Source organism: Giraffa tippelskirchi, chromosome 9, assembly GCF_054371585.1.
Source record: "Giraffa tippelskirchi isolate mGirTip1 chromosome 9, T2T-mGirTip1v1.2.pri, whole genome shotgun sequence".
Lineage (NCBI taxonomy): Eukaryota > Metazoa > Chordata > Mammalia > Artiodactyla > Giraffidae > Giraffa > Giraffa tippelskirchi.
Genome location: NC_137283.1, coordinates 22,425,734 through 22,446,857, shown reverse-complemented (window position 1 = coordinate 22,446,857; position 21,124 = coordinate 22,425,734). Strand labels below are relative to the sequence as shown.

The 21,124-nt window shown below is 39.0% G+C and overlaps 1 protein-coding gene across 1 annotated transcript in view; it reads left to right on the top strand.

The window, feature by feature from the left end:
• The window catches only part of CNTN4 (contactin 4), a 1,007,382-nt gene that overhangs the window by 896,619 nt on the left and 89,639 nt on the right, over nt 1-21,124 (top strand). Inside the window, exon 14 of the mRNA XM_081528227.1 lies at nt 13,972-14,099. Coding sequence (XP_081384353.1) covers nt 13,972-14,099 — 128 coding nt within the window. The remainder of the gene's footprint in view (nt 1-13,971; nt 14,100-21,124) is intronic.

Genomic DNA, 21,124 nt, shown 5'->3' with positions numbered 1-21,124 from the left:
ACACCTTTAATTGTAGGGGCTTCCTGCTCCTTTCTTAAGCTCTTCACTTTTTCTGTCATCAGCTTCCCCTTGGAATCAGGAAAAGGTCCTTGCAGATTTGGGCTGTTAAGTAGAAGCAGACCCATATATCAATTCCTTAAATGTTCTGTCATCATGAGAATTATTTATTGGAACCCATTACCTGTGTGACTTTCCAGTTCTTTTTAGGTGGTTTGTCTGAAAAGAATAAAGACTCTTCCTTGAAAAGAAATAGCTTTCTTGTCCAGCCAGGGAGGAAAAAAATAGTACAACCTACCAGGTTCCTGTGTATATTTTTCACATGGCACTTGGTTGAGTATTTGTTGAGAGAAAAGATTTAGGCAAAGACTCAGGTTACTCGTGGAAGTTTCTCCATTCTAGACCTGAAAGTACAGAGCACATACAAATAACTCCCCTGGAAAAGAAAATACCAAAATATTAACTTTAACACATAGAGTCCTTTTATGGAGCTTTATAGAAAATGGTAATATAGCTCACATACTTTGATGACTAAAACTTTTATGGCATCTCTTTTTACTCCAGGACACTGATATCTCTAGTTTCATCACATGGAGGCCTGTGAACTTTCAAAAAATAAGTGTATATACTTGTATTTGTGGTGGGAAGGAGGATGGGGAGAGAATGATATATTTTGTTTCCAGTTCTTAAAGATATCTCGGACTTCTGCCCACCAGAAAAAGGTTAGAAATCAAGGTTTTAATCCAAGGGGTTGTCCCTAGTGTCTAAGATTCTCAAGACTAAATGAATTTTAATCCAATTATCATGTGTACTGTGTATCTTTTTGTACATAAAAGAGTGCATGAAATAATAAGCAGACAGAAAAAACTGTAAGACTTTGGGCCCTGCTTTCTAGAAATTATTTGGATAGATGGGGTGATGGGTTATTGAGGCAGCACATGATAAACGCCATATGTGTATGAAAAAGTCATGAATATGCAGTATTGAGACCTGCCCCACACAGGTTGATGGTCTGTGTAAAAGGAACTTGATCCTGGGAACATGGTTGAAATAGATGTATGTTTCACCAAGTGTAAGACTCACCCCTCTCCAAGGACTCTGATTGCCTTAGATGTTACGCAGTATATGGACACTAAATGCCAGTGAATCACATAGTTCTCTTTCACTCCTGAGTCTGTCAAGGAGAAAGTCAGCCTGGTCCTACTGTGTCTGAACACTTGAAATCCTGGTTAATACCTCTTTTGCCAAAGAATAAGCAGCCCCTCAGGTCAGTATCCTGGCAGATAAGGAAACCCAGCTGGAACGTGATATCTTAGGTATGTTTATATCACGTTTATTTTTATGGTTAACATCTATTGATGACAATGATAGTGGCTTCTATTTATAGTAGTGATATAAAGTTTCCCTTATTTAATTACTTTCATTTAAAACTTTGAGCCATTTAAAGAAAATATTGTGACTATTAATTACAATAATGATACAGAAAATAATAATAGTAAAAGTGATCATTGCAGCTAACATTTATTAGGTGTTTACGATGCAACATCACAGTTATAAGTGTTCCATGGTTATTTTTACATTTAGCCTTCTCACAAATCTTATAAAATGGAGATACTGTTACTGTTTTATTTTAATTTTTATGTATTATTTATTTGGCTACACCAGGTCTTAGTTGCAGCACATGAGAATCTTTACTTGCAACTTGCGAACTCTTACTTGCAGCATGTGGAATCTAATTCCCTGACCAGGGATCAAACGCGGGCCCCCTGCATTGGGAGCATGGAATCTTAGCCCTTGGACCACCAGGAAAGTCCATGTTAATTATTATTTTAGAGATGGCAGACTGGAGCCCAGAGAAGCTAAAAGACTGTCCCAAGTTACGTGTCTAATATATATTGGGGCAAGGATTCAAGCCATCTGCTGGTGCATATGAAACTGGGGGCATGCCAGGGAGTTTGGGAAAGTGTGGATTACATGACCGTGATGATGATACAGTTAGGAGCTAATGTTCTTCTGCAGGAGGCGGAAATAGATGGTGCTGGTGTGCAGGGCAGGTGGTGGTGTGGGAATTTTAGCTGGGCCCTGACAGTGGTGTTCTGTTGTGATTTTTGCAGGAACTAGGAAACTCCACTTTGATTTCTTCTCTTAGCAATATTACTGGGACCTGGGGTGGGAGTTTGAAACACATAAACCATGATCCTGCAGTTCCCAAAGAGTTGAAAATTGGGTACATAATCAAATTAAAACATTTTTTTTCTAGCATAGCCAATATAGCTCTTTGTGTTGTAAAAACCTCCTCTCCTTACCAAATTGCATAATCTATACAGTGACCCTCCCTTTCTAATTAATAATTAACATTGTCTTCAGGGCATTTTAGTCACTTCAAGGTAAAGGAAACTTCTGTGATTACAACTTCGCTATGTTTGTAAGCTTTCTTCTCTTTTGTTTCTGCTTTTTTCTTTTTTTTCAGTTAAACAATTTATTTGTCAAATACCCATTCATTTAACAGAGATACAAAAGAGGTGTTAAAAGTTCTTGTCATAGCATGCAAGGAGGTTTATACATTTTTCTTAGGGTGAAAGAATTGAAAAGATAAAAACATTAGTAAATCATGGAATATCATGAACAGAAATAATGTGAACACAGATTTCTCAATATTAATAAAAAGAATTTCAGCAAGTAAAATCCAAAAAAAAAGTATTTAACTATAATCAAAGATCTAATGGCAAGTTTAAGGAAAACCTCTCACATGGGGTCATGATGTTTTTTGTTTCTTATTTTGTTTCTTTCCTGAGCTCTCCAGCACCACAGGATGGCTTGTTAGAGAGTGCAGTCTTTGCAATGAGATCTGAGTTAGAAAACCCACTCCTTCCTTTACTAATTACATTAACCTTGGACATTTAATTTACTTCTCTGGATTTCATTTTTTCTCAACTGAAAAACTGAAATAATAATGCTTCTCAGGATTGTCATGAAGATTAAATGTTTTGAGAACTATTAATACAAGCATCCAACAGTACCCAATAGTATGTTGTAGATGCTTTCTCCTCCTTGTCCTGCCCAACACTCAACTGAATATGTATTTAAAAACATTCCTCTGGGTCTTTTGGTCCGTTTCTATACATATCTTTTCTTTTATTTCTAATTATTTCTAAAGATAGCTATACTTGGTTATTAAACTAATGTTCTAAGAGGTTGTTATATAAAACTTCCTGAGTGCCTTGTAGTTTAATAATATATTTTTCTCATTATAAAATTAATATTACTTATTATGATGTTTTGATAAAACTATATAGAGGTGTAGAAAATAGAATATTATATTACCTTCCTGTCCCCACCTCAATTATCTTCCTAGTGCCTTATAGATTTATTTGAAAGTATCTCAGATCATAGGAAAGTGAAAGAAAGGAATTCTAAGTATTATATTAATAGAGACACAGAGAAGTCCTGCCTCAAGGAAAGAGCAATTTAAGAAACAAATTTTCAACAAAAACATGTCCTTTAATTTATTTCTTTCTTCCCAAGACATGGTATTTTCAGTGTTATTTGCAATGCATAAAATTGCTAAGTTTTACCTGCTCAATAAATATATTTCCAAAAATAAATAAATAAATATATTTCCCACATTCATCCAAGCACCATGTCACAAAGAATAATCAAAATGAACTTTACAATATTAAATACTCATCTTGCCCTGTGCAGTAGTTCCTTCCAGGTTATTTTATGAAGCTTTGAAAACTGTTGTTCAGAGAAAGTTAGACCCAGATCAAACCAGGTTAAACAAACATGATTTTATTTTCTCTTCCAAGCGCTGCTGCAGGCAAGGGCAACAGGCTCTGAACTGCTGGTTGTTCTGCAGGCAGAAATACACAGGTTGTTCAGGGGTTTATTAAACTCAAATCTGATGACAGAAAGCAAATTATCTCTAAGGGAACTTTATCACCAGGGTGTCTGTTCAATAACACAATGTCTATTGCTGCCTTGAACACTACACGGAAAGATCAATGACATGTTGGCTGAAATCACCCTTAGACTAAGTCTCTTCCCACTGACCTTCACTTAAATTTGTCATCCAAAACATACTTCTTTCTTAAGATGGGGAGCAAAGCCATCTTCTACAGCTATCCACTGACTCTTTATAAGCTGTACATTACTATGAAACAGTGCTTATATAAATCAGGAGAATTCACTCTTCCTCAGTCAGGCTGAGCATTACTATGTATCTCTTGAAGTTTATAATATCAAGCAAATTGCAGTTAAAGTTGTATTAGAGTTCTCTAGAAAAACAGAACTGAGAGGGTATATAAGAGAAGATTTATTATAGGAATTGGCTCACACGTTTATGGAGGTGGGAAATCCCATGATAGGCTGTTTGCAAGCTGGAGAACCAGGAGAGCTAGTGGTGATATGCAGAGTGAGTTCCAAGGCCTGGAGATGAGGGGAGTCAATGGTATAAATCAGAGTCTGAGTCTGAAGGTCCAAAAAGCAGGAGTACTAATGTCTACGGTCAGGAGAACAGGGGTGTCCCACTTCACACAGAATCAATTCTGCCTTCCTCTGCCTTTTTGTTCCCTCAGCCCTTAGGGGATTAGATGATGGCCATCCATATGGGTGAAGGCAACCTTTATTCTGTCTGCTGACTCAGATTCTAATGTCTCCCAGAAACACCCTTCCAGACACACTCAGAAATAATGTTTTACCAGCTGTCTTAATATCCCTTAGCCCAGTCAAGCTGACACATAAAATTAACCATCACAAAAGTTAAAATATCTTTTGACTTTTATTAGATAGCCGGGTTCAAACTCACCAAGTCCTATTTTTTTTTTTTTTCCTTCAAAACAAAGTTTTGGTGTTTTTAGCTGATGTCTGCAGCACACCAATGCCAGTTAACCTGCCAGGCTTTTCCTGTTTCTAAGCTGGCACAAATTCAGGGACAGCTCTGAGCCCATATGTCTTCAGCTCTGTTGGTCACAAGCTGATTCTGCTGTTGATAGGTTGGATATACAAATCTTTTTTGCTTCCTGGCCACCTCTCCACTCCTTCAAAGTTTTGACTGCTTCATGAATGTTGTATTTTAAAACTTTTTTATGTTGCTATTGCATCAAAGGCAAGTAAAGATAAGGCCTTTCTACAGAAATTCCAGTTCTATGCAGAACTACTTGGAAAGCCAAAGGGCACCATTTTGGTAGAGATCTCCTCTACCTAATTTTGACCATGATTTTAATATCAAAATTAATATTAATTAATTGTCTAGACAACAAAGAAAGGATAGACTGGAAGAGCTACTTGATTCCAACAAATAAACCTGGTTAACTAAAGAAATTGAAATCTCAGGTTGGTCTTCATTTTTGTTTTCCTATTGGACTTTTACATATTATTCATTACCACGTCAAGCTGTCCTTCAGACTCCATATTTGATTATTAGTTTACTACCATTGTTGTTGTGTTCATTCGCTAAGTAGTGTCCAACTCTTTTCGACCCCAAGGTAAACTCCTTGGGTATTTAGGGGAGAGAGCTCCAGGCAGAGTCAGCAATCCATGCAAGTGTTTAATATATGACATGCTGAGTATTTCTAGAAACAGGAAAGTTAGCCTGGTTGGATACAGAAGAGTTATGGGAAAGTAATAGGTGAGAGCCAAGAAGTAATGTGGAAATGGATATAGCAGAAAATGAAGGCCTTGTGTATCACTGAAAATATTTACTTCTCTTGCTTTGAGTGCCCTCAGGAGCCATAGTGTGGTTTGAACAGAGAAGTGATGTAATCTGCCTTTTTTTTTTTTAAGGCACTGGCTGGATGTTGTGTTGTGGATTGATTGTAGAGGTGCAGGTGAGCAAGCAGAGGCCCCAGTAAGAAGTTAATGCCCTAATCAGGGAAGGGATGTTGTTGACTGACTCCGGGGTGGTAGCAGAGGTTATTGATGTTCAGTTGCTAAGTCGTGTCCGACTCTTTGTTACCCCATGGACTGCAGCATGCCAGGCTTCCCTGTTCTTCACTATCTCCCAGAGTTTGCTCAAACTCATGTCCATTGAGTCGGTGATGCCATCCAACCATCAACTAAAGAGCAATAATTTCAAGTCTCTGTAACTGCTATTGGGAAGAAGGGCCGGGCCATGGAGAAGGGACATGGATGCACTGGGGACTATGTATCATGGTTCTGTGCCCAGAGGAGCAAGTCCGCTCCTCCACATCACCCCTTCTTCCCATCCTCTGATGGCTACAGAGGAGGCCCTGAAGCCGCTTACTCCACCCAAACCAACAACTCTTGTGGGTTTCTGCTCTTGACACTGTCTGTTGAAGGATATCCCTTAAATTCATGTCTACCTGAAGTTAAAATGAAGTCCTACAGGTTTAGGATGGACCCTAATCCAGTGACTCATGTCCTTGTAAGAAGAAGGAAATTTGGGTACAGACACATGTGCAGAGAAAAGATGATGTGAGGAGACACACAGGAAGAACCACCCGTGACAGTGGAGTCAGAGATTTAGAGTGATGCATCTGTAAGCCTAGGAGCATCAGGGACTACTGACTGTCACCAGAAATAAGAGAGACAAGAAGGAGTCTCCTTCAAAGCCTCCAAAAACAACCAGCTCTCCCAGTACCTTGATTTCAGACTTCTGCTCTCAGAACTGTGGGACAGTCAATCCTTCTGGCTTTAAGTCACCTGATTCTTGATACTTTGCTATGGCAGTTCTAGGAAATGAACACAAAGCCCAATTTCCCTTCATCCTCCCATTGTTCTGGGTAGGATGTCTGGGGTGGGGAGAGTCCAAGAGGCAGGGAAGTGTGTTTTAAGCCTAAAGGCCGCCCGAAGCCCTGTCCCATTGGCTCAGAACAGGGACACGGTTTAAAGTATTCTCCAAAGGCCACAGGAGTGAAGAAGGGGAATGAATTAGCTGTTCAAGCTCCAGGCATGGCGAGAGCCAGAAAGCCCACCAGCTACTTAAGTAGTTTCCTGTCCTTCCCTGCAGCCCATTGGTGCCCTGAAATGTGTTTCAGGACTCGCCCATCTTCCCATTTACCATAATGAGCCAGGAATGGGGTTTTGTATGAAATCACCTAATTATTTGGTTTAAAACAAAATTCTGTAAGTCTTAGTTGTTTTTCTGCCTCAGGGACTGTCCTACAGAATGAAGTAAGTCAGAAAGAGAAAAACAAATATCATATATTAATGTATATATGTGAAATCTAGAAAAATGGTACAGATGGGAATATTTGCAAAGCAGAAATCAAGACACAGTTGCAGAAAACAAACGTGTGGACACCGGAGGGAGGAAGGGAGGGTAGGATGAATTGGAAAATTGGAAAATATGCATGCTGCAATATATAAAACAGATAACTGATGAGAACCTACTGTATAGTACTGGTAACTGCACTTAATGCTATGTACTGACCTAAATGGGAAGAGCATTCAAAAAAGAGAGGGTGCATGTATGCGTGTAGCTCATTGACTTTGCTGTACAGTAGAAACTAACACAACACTGTGAAACAATAACACTCCAATAAAAACTAAAAAACAGAAGAAAAAATTCTGTGCTGACTGAAGCAAACAGATTTGTGGCTCGGTAGTTCCTCCTCATTCTAGGGCATCACTTGTGGTTCCTGGGATCACGGGTCCTGTGATAGCTCCACCATCCTGTCAGTTTGCTTGAGCTAGATGTACAATACTTCTGTTAAAGTTTTATAATATATTTCAGCCCCCCAGGAGTGTTCACTCCCCTTGTAATGTGTAAGCCTATTTTTTTGCGGTCGGGCTTTCAACTTCCAAACATGTTTTCTAGAACTCCTCACGTATAAAAGAAAGGAGAAGCCTGCTATGACCTTCTGAATATTTTTTTAACTATGTGTGATTTTTAAGTGAGTTATGTTATCCCTGGTCTAACAATGTGAAAGATAATATTTAATTTAACTGCACAGTTTGATACTTCCTTTGTTGAAAGGAAATTATTAATTCATAATTCATCCCTTTGCAGAAGGGGAGAAGTTGTACTTTCATGGGATTGACTTTTAAGGGAAGCATTTTCTTACGACTCAGGGGCAGGTGAGGACATGCTGCCTGTGTCACCAGCAGTCAGGCTTCCATGAAGAACTACCCAGAAAATCATAGGTTGCCATTTTGGAATAACCCTCCTCTGTAGGGTGATAGAATATTGTGGAGTTGGCAGCTTTTGTCATCTGTTACCAGAGCCCCCAAAAAGAAAAGATCAGCATTTTTAAAGGTCCAGTGTCCCCAGACTGGTTTTGATTTATAGGACTGACAAGGTCAGCTCTTCAGTGGCTATAACCCAGAGCCTCGTATTGAGAAAGAGAGATTCAATTTGTCTCATAATTCCAGATATGCTCCCATACCCTATGGATCTGCAGTCTCCAAATGACACTGGGGGAACAACTGCTTCTCTATGCGATAGGTAATTTACTCTGTTGTGAATTAGATGACCTCGTCTCATGTAGAGAAAATTAAGTCCTGTGTCATACCTTTATTTTTTACTACTAGCTGCTTTATCATCTTCGACTTTTCTCTGATACTATCAATGTTTTACACAGAGCCTACAGGTCGGTCAGGGCTAAACCTTCTGTTCTAAGCCAGAAGCAGATTTACATTTTCAATTTTTTTTTTTTTTAATCTAACTCCATCACTATGCATGAGTATTAGGAGGAGCTCAAAGTTCAGTCTCAAGCTAATAGCTACAGGTCAGTCAGTAGTCTGAAATGGGGGAATTAAAATGAAATGGGAACTTTGAAACCTGTTCAAGAAACAAATGTGGAAAGAAAACTATTCTTAGACCAGAATGAGGCACTTTATTAATGGAACAAAAATGAATGTAGAAATATTCGCTGAAAAATAGGTTGGTATAGGATCCACGTGGAAGGAAAGCAAGTATCTAAATATTAGTTGTTGTTGTTCATATTGCTAAGTTGTGTCTGATTCTTTGTGACCCCATGGACTGTAGCACACCAGGCTTCCTTGTCCTTCACTATCTCCCAGAGTTTGCTCAAACTCATGTCTATTGAGTCAGTGACATCATCCAGCCATCTCATCCTCTGCCACGCCCTTATCCTTCTCCCTTCAATCTTTCCCAGCATCAGGGTCTTTTCCGGTGAGTCAACTCTTTGCATCAGGTGGCCACAGTATCCGAGCTTCATCTTCAACATCAGTCCTTCCAATGAATGTGTGTGTGTGTTAGTCACTCAGTCGTGTCCGACTCTCTGTGACCCCATGGACTGTAGCCCACCAGGCTCCTTTGTTCATGGGATTCTCCAGGCAAGAGCACTGGAGTGGGTTGCCATTTAATAGTCAGGGTTGATTTCCTTTAGGATTAACTGGTGTGATGTCCTTGAAGTCCAGGGAGATCAAAGCAGTCAATTTCTAGCTATGTAATCATTATTTCTAGCTATATAGTCATCTAAAGTCCTCCTGATTGGACTTCCCTGGTGGTCTGGTGGTTCAGACTCTGTACTTCCAATATAGGGGGCACAGATTGGATCCCTGGCCGGGGGACTGAGATGCCACGTGACACATGGTGTGGCCAAAAAATTATTTTAAATTATAAAGTCCTCCTGATCTCTAGAGGTTTTGGTATGCAGGAGGTTTACGTCCAGTTTTTCATCCCCTTCCAGGACTATTTGTTATCACCTGTATCCTTCATTAAGCATAGTAGCGTGTTACTGGACTTCAGAGGGGCAGAATGACTCAAGAGTAGTCTTAGCCTTAACAGAGTCCTGTATTAATGTTTGAAGCAATGGATCTTTAGGAGGGGACAAAGCTTTAGCTAATAGAACGTTTGGCAAATGCATGCACTTATGTGGTGCATTTTATGTGCCGTGTTCTGTTCTGAACATTGCATATCTTTATAGCAAACCATTAATATAGTTACTTTTATTATTCCGTTATCTCAAATAAAAAAATTTAGGTTCAGAGGAACTAACTTATCCAAAGTCACACAGCTCATAACTGGTATAAGCCTGATTTGAGTCTAGACAACTTAGTTCCAGAACATATGTTTTTATTCACTACACTGCATTGCTCACATAAGGAAGTGGTTGAATTTCCCAAAAGAGCAGTTCTCTCAATTTCATATTGAACCTGCAATTGGATTATCCCTAGGAAGAATGAGCAGTCCCAGAATATGATGAGATTTAATGACAGGTACTAAAAATTACAAATTCTACAAATTACCCCCTCCATGACTTTCTCCATTGTCTGGAACTCTAGCATTGGAGGCTTAGGTCTCTACTCAACTCTTTGTGGAAAACAATGGAAAGATTAAAATTAAACTGGTGTCAGGAGATGAACTCTTAAAGATGGAGAGTATTGTTATTTGTAAAATTACTTTCTCATTTCATAAGGCTCCTAGAAAATTGGACAAGGACGTTTTGAGAATAAAGGGAAAGCAGAGCCTTGGGAAAGATGTTAAGAACCAGCTGGGTCCTGCAGCTGAGTAGCAACTATATGTTAAATACCTTTTGTGCAATGAAAATATCAAAATTAGGGATGTCAGGATGCAAGTGATGCTCAGAAAAACATTTTTACAGCTCTTTACAGTTAAAAGAAACTCTCACATATCTGATCTATTGTAGCAGATAACCATCATAATATCCTATGTAATTAAAAAATACTGATAGAGACCAGTGGCTCTTAGCTGGGGGTGAATGTGTCCAGGGAATATTTGGGAGATATTTTTGATTGTCATGATTTGGGAGGACAGGCATAGCCAATGAAGTACAGTGGGTAAGGGACAAGGATGCTCTTAAATATCCTCCCCATGACAAAGACTTCCCTGGTCCAAAACATCAGTAGTGCTGAGGTCGAGAAACCTTGTCTTGGAGCATAAGTATTTTGGTCCAGTCATACACCTAGCAAGTATCAGGGTCAAAGCTAGAACCCAGGTCATCTGATGACAAATCCTTTATTTGTTTCCTTATTTATATCCTTTGGCATTATACAGTATACAGTGTGATGCAAGCCTTTTAGATCTGGAGAAATTTAAAAGTATAAATTATTAGCAGCCCTTTAGTGCTTCAGAAGAGTCAGACCACCCCTCAGAGTGTTTAATACACCGTAGGCCTCTGGAGGAGAAGGGAGCGACAGAGGATGAGATGGTTGGAAGTCATCACCAACTCAATGGACAGGAGTTTGCACAAACTCCAGGAGATGGTGAAGAACAGGGAAGCCTGGTGCGCTGCAGTCCATGGGATCGCAAAGAGCTGAACACAGCTTAGCAGCTGAACAACAACAAAGGCCTGTGTTACTTCATGGAAGATGATTCCACGTCCAAAACACAAATGTCACCTTCTTTATTGAGTTCCCGTATGCCAGCATTTCACAGTTTCCAGCCAATTATTTTGTGAATGGGAACATGATTAATTCCTTTAATGCTATTTTTGTGATTATGGAGGTGATTAGGATTTAATCACCACTCTATTTTTGTGAGTATTTACATCTGCTCTTTGACTAATAGGGTATCATATGGTTTTTATTGAGCAAACTGTTATGTGTGTATCTATGGTGTAAATGAACAAAGGGCCTTCTTGTCTGTACCCTGTACATTGATTTGGGATGACCCAGGTCATTTGTACATTGACTTCAGATTGTCTGATGTGACAGTGGAGTACACGAAGCAGGCTGATTTAATTACTATTTTAAGTATATTAAGATAATTGTGTTCCATTTTCCCCCTCTGTACCAATTATTAAATAACAGAACAATTTTAAAGATAAAAGAGAATTACTTTTTTATTATCCCTAATAAATACCAAGGATCTCTCTGACCCTCTTAGATAATTTTTGCTGCCATCCTATAAGATTGGTATTATAAGCTCTATTTTATAGATGAGGATGCTAAAACTTAAAAAGTTAAGCAAATTGCCTCGGGTCACACAGCCAGAGCTGACGGATCTGGAATTTGAATAGCCATCCTCTGATGCCAGCATCCTTGGTAGAGTTCTCAAACCTTCACACCATGTCCTCAGCCTGAATCTTAGAACCTGGAATGGGTCATCAAGGAGGTGGTCACCTCTCCATTCCTAAGCACCTTCATGAAAAATGTACCACATTTGCAACCCAGTGTAACTAAATCTTCTCATGATTTTAAAATGTTTAGCCAAAAGTTCTGTTAAATAAAGCTGTGTTCATCCTAGCTCTTTTCTGAAGGACTCAGTTAAGGCTGGTACTAGTGCCAAGTGCTTTAGCCATTCTGAATTCCAATAACATAGTATTGATTTTTCTCTTTTTTTGCATTTTGTACTCAAATGTTTATTTCTCTGTTAAATATTCCATTTAAACACAAGGAATGAATTCTAAATCATCATAAAGATGAATTAAAAATGAAAGCCCTCCAGTATAGTGTGCATAATCACTGTGTACTTGGTTACTACTGGTGTTTACTGTTCAACATCAGAAACAAATACAGCTTATTTGAAAATCATGCTACTGGATTTTTAGCTCTTCCTCTGTGACCAGTTGACTCGATCACTTAAGAGATGCTTACAAGGCATCTATTACGTACTAGATGCAGGAGATTAAGGCCTAAAACAGAGTCCCTGCATTCAGGGGAGCTAATGTTCCATCTGATAGGAGAGTTAACAGGTAAAGAAAACTTCTGGATTGAGTTGAATGGGAAGAAATAAAGTGGCTGCAGAAACGAGATTAACAGGAAAAGGGAAATCCATTTTAGAAATGTAAGTCAGGGAAAGTCTATAAGGAACAACTATCCACAAGTTGAGGTCCCGAGGGAGTGTGAAAGTGATAGCTGTGTCCAGATGTCGAGGCAGACAGAAGAGCAAATATTACAGAAAAGTCCTGAGGCGAGAAGGGGGTCAGATATTCTAGGAACTTGCAGAAGACCTGTGTGTCTAGACCTCACTGAAGGGTAGGAAGATTAAGATGAAATGAGAAGGGCAAAGTCAGGAGAAGGGCAAAGGCCAGATTCCTCAGGCCATATAGGTGCTGGGAAAGAATTTGTTCTGAGTGCAAAGTGGAGCCGAAGAAGGATCTGTAAGCCTGAGGGGTGACGTAATCTGTATTTTAAAAGATCACCTGGCCGCTGACGGAAGGACACACTTGAGAGGCAGGAGTAGAAATAGCCAGATCATTTAAGAGGCTGTTGTTGTAGGTTGGGTGAGAAAGCGGGAGCCAAGAACATAGACAGGAGTGGGTAGATTTGAAAGATGCAGTAAATATTCAACAGACATCTACCTTGAATGAGCCATCTGCGTACATTTCTTATTTCTCCAGCTATCCTCTAAGCCAGGCTGTATGACTTGTTCATCTGCATACCCTTCCCTTCTGCTATAGTCATGTTGAAAACAGGCTTCCCTCCAGTCCCCCTGTTCCAGTTTTGTGTCTGTCAATGAAAGTGCTTCCTTCCCACCTGGTGGTAGATATTTGTCCCTAATCGCAGGCCCTGAGATGTGCCATCCACATTTGCTATTCTGCCAAAGCCATACCATGTTGTGGAATATTTTAATTTTTTTGAGTTCAGCTCTTGCATCTCATTAAAAGTGTATTGTCTGACATATTTCAGGAAGAAATAAGCTTAATAATAACTCATTTAATTTAAGCCTCTCCGGAAGGAAGAAAACATTTTCGATGAAAATGCATAAAGTGGCCCATCAGGATTTTTCTCTCTTATTCTTCAGCAGTTTAATGATGAACAGTAATCTACAATAAGCTTTCCTTTTGGATAATGTGGTTATAGCTGCCAAAGAGAGAGAATGGTTACATCCTGTCTCATATTTCTAGCAGTTTTCCCAACAGAACATTGGGATATTAGCAATTAAAGTAATATAACTACTAAATAAATCACACATCCTAATTATATTTATCTGTATGTAGGTAAATATCATAAATAAAGATGAGGCTGTCAAGTGATGTAACCATGATTTAATAGTTTGACAATGACAGGATGATAGAAATATTTTCCAGTTGGTCATATGAAGTAAACTTACCATTTGGGGTTTATCTGCTTTAATTTCAGAATTACCATTTCTGAAGATGGAAGCCTCAGAATCATCAATGTGACTAAATTAGATGCTGGAAGTTACACCTGCATAGCCACTAACCATTTTGGAACTGCAAGCAGTACTGGAAACCTTGTAGTAAAAGGTAATGACTAACCCAGAGAACACGTAGATTGATACATGTGTCGCCATTTCAAATAATGTAACCTGTTGAAGTGGCATCCTTCATATTAATATGTACAGATATCACTGTGTTACTAAATTAATCCATCAAGGCAAAGATGGTATGATTAACAATTCTTAGAGAACTGTCGTTCATGAATATGACGGAAAGGCTATCTTATTTCGGAATCATCCAATACAATTTTGAGAATCACTGCCATTGTATCTATTATAGTATTCTAACTAACGTTATCTTCAATCCTTTAATTAAATTTCTTCAAGTCTCTATAGATTTGAAATTCATGTCTAGGAACACCGTGCTAACAAATTAAAAACCCATGGCTCAAATACTATTTTTAGCTAACATTGTTTAAACAGTGACATTGGAGATTTTTAAAAGAGCTGCCTTGGTTATTCAGAGGCGTGGATATGGATTATTGTACTCATAAAGGGCTTTGGCCACCTCTGCGCTTTGCTTCAGTCACCCAGCCCACCCTGCCAGTTTTAAGGAAATAAAATTTTCCACATTCCTTCACCTGGGTGCTTTACAATAGATGATAGAACACCAGTTTGATGGGATGTGCTGAAAGTACCAGGTAAGAATTGTGAAGATGACATTTTAATTTACATTTCATTTGCATTTCTGTCACTTTATATCTGGCTGCCAAATCAAAGAATTTTTGAATTGAAGGGATCTTGGCCATGACCTGACTGAGGAAGATAAAGCTCAGGTTGGCGCGTTTCTCAAGGTCACCAATAGCAGATGTGAACCCTGGAATCCTGATTTTGCATTCTTGCTGGTTCTTTCTACTGTGCCAGGAAATCTTACTCATTTTCCCTGTTTCTCCATAATAGATACAAATGTGTTACAGTGTATTTATTATTTCCCCCTTGCCATTTGTAACTCCCTCTGTGAAATAAGATAGCCTAAGGCAAAGAAAAATATCCCAGAAAGAATATTTGCTTCTGTTTTAACAAAGAAAGCTAAAAATTATCTAATTACATATTTTGGAATCATTAGAAATTTGAAAAGTACTGCCATTTAGGGAAGCCTTTTTATCATAAACATACTTGTCTATGTAGACAGAAAACTGTAAGTCCAAGTTCAGTTCAGTTCAGTCGCTCAGTCATGTCCAACTCTTTGCAACCCCATAAATCACAACATGCCAGGCCTCCCTGTCCATCACCAACTCTCGGAGTCTACCCAAACCCATGTCCATCGAGTCAGTGATGCCATCCAACCATCTCATCCTCTGTCGTCCCCTTCTCCTCCTGCCCCCAATCCTTCCCAGCATCAGGGTCTTTTCCAATGAGTCGACTCTTCACATGAGGTGGCCAAAGTATTGGAGTTTCAGCTTCAAGAGTCAGACATAAATCTGTATTTATATTGACTCCAGCTATTTCAATCTATTAATTATTCACTTGGAGCAATAGCATGGGTATGTGACTGACTGTGTGTTCACTCTGTTTTACAGGGCAAAGAAAAAAAGTTTAGGTAATACTGGCATAGCAAAATTTCAGCTAGCCTCTTGGCTAATGTATAGCTTTCTCAATTACAAAAGGAAAATTAGTGATGAACTAGAACCAGGAGGAACCCCAAGGTTTCAGAGATGATTAATAACGTAGCTAAGACCTGATTAGCTATGAAGTAAGATAGCCTAAGGCAAATAAAAACATCCCAGAAAGAATGTTTGCCTCTATTTTAATTTAATGAAGAAAGCTAAAAATTACCTAATTACATATTTTGGAATCATTTGAAGTTTGAAAAGTACTGCCATTTAGGTAAGCCTTTTTAGCATTAAACATACTTGTCTGTGCAGATAGAAAACTGTAGGTCAGTTTTCTGTAAGAGTCAGACATAAATCTATGTTTACGTAAGCACAGGCCCCATAAATATGCACTATATGTTGTTAAAACTGGGATTTTTTCACATGTAGAAATAAGTTATGCCCTGTGTTTGGTTAGCGTCCTTCTTGTAAGCCTTGACTTCTTCAGCTCTCAAAATAGTTGGCAGAAGTTCCTCTCTTTCCCATCAGAGTTCATCTTCCAGCAGTACCGCCAGTCCCAAAGTAAAACCATTCACAGGCATTCAGAGACTTCCCTACTGCTCCGCTTGTACTGAATTACAGTGCAAAGCTTAGCGATACACCAATGATAAGATATGCCATGATCACCTCTTATTTGGGTGGATATAAATGTTGCTGAGTAGTAACTTCTACCTATGTTAAGAAACCTAACACTTCATTTCTTGCCTTCCAGTTAACATGTAAACAGTGATTTCCCCATGTATGGTATAAAAGATCATTTTAGACAATTCAGAATTAATTTTTTTTGTTTACTTTTACTAAATGTATGTATCTTTCCATGTGTGTTAGGAAAATGTTAGTTTTTCATCAATGGCAATGATTTAAAAAAAACAAAATTCCTTTTAAAATATATTTATATTTCTAAAGAAATATTGTTTGTATTATTATAAAAGGATGTTCAAAAGGTTGTGAAGGTGGTACACAAAGATTGGAAGGTGTGATTAATGCCAGTTTTCCATTTCCATTCTAAAACATGAGAGAGTGTTAGTGGCGTTCAAGGGACGGGATGTAGAGGGACATGTAACAGGGTCAGTTCACAGCTGCCTGTGCTGGAGACATGTTATGCTGAGGCAAATGAGCACTGAGATTGTGCAATAGATGGGGAAGGAGGAAGGACAGGTCCAAAAGAGCCCAGTGGCCTGTGGAAAGCGGAAAGAAGAGATCTGTAGGCAGAAACTGTGCAGTCAAAGTAATATGTTCCCTGCCTGATTGTGGGAGAATTCATTTGTTTCAAAGCAGAGTTCTTTCTGGACTTGGCTGTGGGTATTCAACTGTAGTCACTTTCTCCAGAGAGGCCATCTAATTTTTTTTGAAGTATTTATTTATTTATTTTTGGCTGTACCCGGTCTTCATTGCAGTGCAGGCTTTCTCTAGTTGCAGCGAGTGGGGGCTATTCTTTTTTGCGGCACATTGGCTTCTCACTGCGGTGGATTCTCTTGCTGTGGAGCACGGGCTCTAGGTGTACGGGCTCAGTAGTTGCAGCTTGAGGGCTCAGTAGTTGTGCCTCATGGGCTTAGTTGCTCCGAGGCATGTGGAATCTTCCCGGACCAGGGATCTAACCCATGTCCCCCACGTTGGCAGGAAGATCCTCAACCACTGTACCACCAGGGAAGTCCCCTCTGATTCTTAATATTTTCTCCCAGGTGAGATGGGGAAAAAAAGAAAATGAGCTTTATTTGGTTAATATGTTCACAGGAGTTAACCCTGTGACTTAGGTATGGTCAGATGTTTCAGAGTATATTTATTTCCCGTTGCTTGATTCTGAGTCCCACTTGCATTAATCAGAAGTATGCGTGTGTGTGTGTGTGTATGTGTGTGTGTGCACACACGCACGCAGAGGGGCACCCAGACTGCCAGGTCGCCGAGAAGGACATTAACATAAATGGAGAAATACAATTTAGAAATCTGCCTCATAAAGCACGATAAAGACAGAGAAAACCGTTCTGAACTCCACATGAACTGTGCCAGGTCTTGAATCGCACATCAAAATGCTTGAGCCCTACACCTTTAATGTAAATGTAGCAAAATAGCCTGAAACGTGATGGAGCGCTGTATCTTAATTCAATTTAGAGATCCACAAAGGGACTAATTTATCAGAGAAGTCATGCTCTAACCTTAAAATGTGCTTATATTCATTTTGATCTCCTCCAGTGTCTGGGATTAAAACACTATGAAGGTCAGGCATCAGACAACATCTTCTCTAACCTTTTTGCAATAATTCTGTCATTAGCAATGCTTTTAAGATCCAATTCTCTTCCATCCCCATACCAGTCTTTTGGAGAGAAGCTGAAGATACTGTCAAACATAGGGACAGTAAGTAAAGCAGGCAGTGGAGAGGGGGAGAAGGGAATAGACCCACTACAGCAGGTACAGCATGTTTAAAATAAATCTCTAGCAGACGACCACAAAATGGATAAATATTCAGATTATGCATGAGCGGGCTTCCAAACTGCAGAATTCTGACAGGTGCCCAGGGGGCTCTTGATTATCATCCCATCATCTGAATTTCTGAATTTGACTGATTTTTTTTTTTTTTTAGCTAGTTAGCGTCTATTTGGAATTTTGATTCGCTGTTTTATTTTAAGCAAGAACAGTTCTCAAGTCAGACCCCTGAATCTTAACAGAAAGCATCATATTTGACCTTTCATGGAAGATGTGCTTTAGAGATTGGGAACATCATTAAGAACTAGATGGAAGGCAGGCTACATTTCCATGCAGTACTGTACTTACTAATTCATTTTTATCTCTAGAGCAGAGTTAAAGGCATGCCATTTAACTCACATGCATGAGGCAGTGTCTTTATTGTACAGGCTTCCTATGACAGGTATTTTTAAGTAACAGTCCTCAAGAAGAGTGACTTCTCTTTGTCTTGGATGTAGTTCAGCAAGATAACTATGGTAATAGCTACCCTAGATCTTATTGATCACCTCCCAGGCTCAAAATGAAATGCGGGGCTGTAAGCTGTGCTGTTATCTAGCTGAACTACATCCAAAGTGACCTTGAGTAACTAACTCTCTGGGTGATGGTTCCAGACCATACTTTGAGGAGCCCTGAAAGTGAAAGTATTAGTCACTTAGTCATGTCCAACTCTTTGTGACTCTATAGGCTGTAGCCCACCAGGCTCCTGTCTATGGAGTCCTCCAGGCAAGCTGCTGGAGTGGATTGCCATTCCCTTCACCAGGGTATGTTCCCAATTCAGGGATTGAAACCAGGTCTCCTGCATTGCAGGCAGATTCTTTACCATCTGAAGCTCTATCCTACATCAAAGAACTTTGAACATGCTACCAACTAAGTGAAAGGTCAGTGGGATGCTTAATAGAAATGCATATCTCTACTGCCTCACCCTTAACCTAACGAATCTAAATCTTTGAGAATGAGATGTGAAAACCATACATTTTTAATAAACACCTCGCTTGATCCTCATACACACCAGAGTCTAAAAAGACTGAATTTTCAGTCACTGGCAAACTATGGCCTATGGGCCAAATTCAGCTAGCCATCTATTTTTGTATAACCTAGTAGCTAAGAATGGCTTCCATGTGTTTTGCTGGTTGAAAAGAAATCAAAAGAATAATAATACTTTCAGATATGTAGACATTTTTATGAAGTTCTTCTTTCAATGTGGATAAATCAGATTTTAGTGAGATACAGCCATGTCATCTGTTTACATTATTCATGATGGTTGTGTCTGTACAACAGCAGAGTGGAATAGTCAAGGCAGAGACCATGTAATAGCCCACCAGACTCCTCTGTCCCTGGGATTCTCCAGGCAAGAATACTGGAGTGAGATACCTTTCCCTTCTCCAGGGGATCTTCCTGATCCAGGGATCGAACCCGCCTCTATTGCATTGCAGGCAGATTCTTTACAATCTGAGCCACAAGGGAAGACCATGTAATATATAGCTATCCTCAGTATTGCCTCTTGAACGACAAAGCCTAAAGTATTTTCTACTCAGTTTTTTACAGAAAAAAAAAGAAACTTGCTAATCCCTTCTCTTTTTTTAACTTTTTATTTTATGTTAGAGTATAGCTGATTAACAAGGTTGTGATGATTTCAGGTGGACAGCAAAGGAACTCAGCAATACACAAGCATATGTGTGGTCTCTGCCAAGCTCCTCTCCCATCCAGGCTGCTATGTAACATTGAATAGAATTCCCTGTGTTATATGGTAGGACCTTATTGATTATCCATTTTAAATATAGTAGTGTATACATACGGATCCCAAACTCCTTAACTGTCCCTTCCCCATCCTTCCACCCTGGCAACCATAAATTCATTAAGTCTGTGAGTCTGTTTTGTGAATAAGTTCATTTATATCATTTGTTTTTAGATTCTGCATATAAGAGATGTCATGTGATATTTCTCCTTCTGCGTCTGACTTACTTCAGTCAGTATGACAACGTCTAGGTCCATCCATGTTGCTGCAAATTGCATTGTTTCATTCTTTTTAATGGCTGAGTAATATTCCATTGTATCTGTTTATCACATCTTCTTTATCCAGTCCTCTGTCAGTGGATTGACAGTTGATTCCATGCCTTAACTATTGCAAACTGTGCTGCAATCAACATTGGGGTGAATGTATCTTTTGAGACCATGTTTTTCTCCAGATATATGCCCAGGAGAGGGGATGCAGGGCCATATGGTAGCTCTATTTTTAGTTTTAGTTGCTCTCTATACAAATTTTATACTGATTTCATATGGGTTTTAAAATGTTTCTTAATGAATAAATTTCATTAAAATTTTTTAAAAATTTAATATGTAAATATAGTTCTTTTATTTCAATTTTTATTCAGTGCACAGAATTACTTGTATTTTGAAAAAAAGTAAATGTGTACTCTATCTGCGTTAGAAAAAGTGTTCTTTTTTCTTAAATTTATTTGTTTTTAATTGGAGGATAATTCATTTACAATATTGTATTGGTTTCTCCCATTTATCAACATGAATCGGCCACAGGTCTACATATGTCCCCTCCCTCTTGAACCTCCCTCCAACCTCCTACCCTGTCCCGCCCCTCTCGGTTGTCAGTGAAACATAAACATTACCATATGTAAAATTAGGTATCCCTGGAAATTTGCTATATGTAGCAGGGAGCTCAGATCAGGTGTGCTGTGGAAAAGGGTTCTTAGTAGTATTTGACTAAGACCACATATACTCCTAATACGAGATTATTTTGTGTCCTCAGTCCCTAAGCCTGCAAAGTGAAGGTGTTCTTTGGCTTCCTGAACATTTAATTATTGGTCCCCTTGCCAGAATCGGTGCTCGTTGTCCATTCCATCAAGTGTTTGTTTATAATTAGAAGACAAGATGCTATCCAATAATATAGATTGCAGAAAAAAGGAATTTTGTTACCCATACCAAGGAGTTTCTACAACATTATTACAGTGCATTATTTAAAAGTGTTCTTCTGTTTTAACTATAGGAA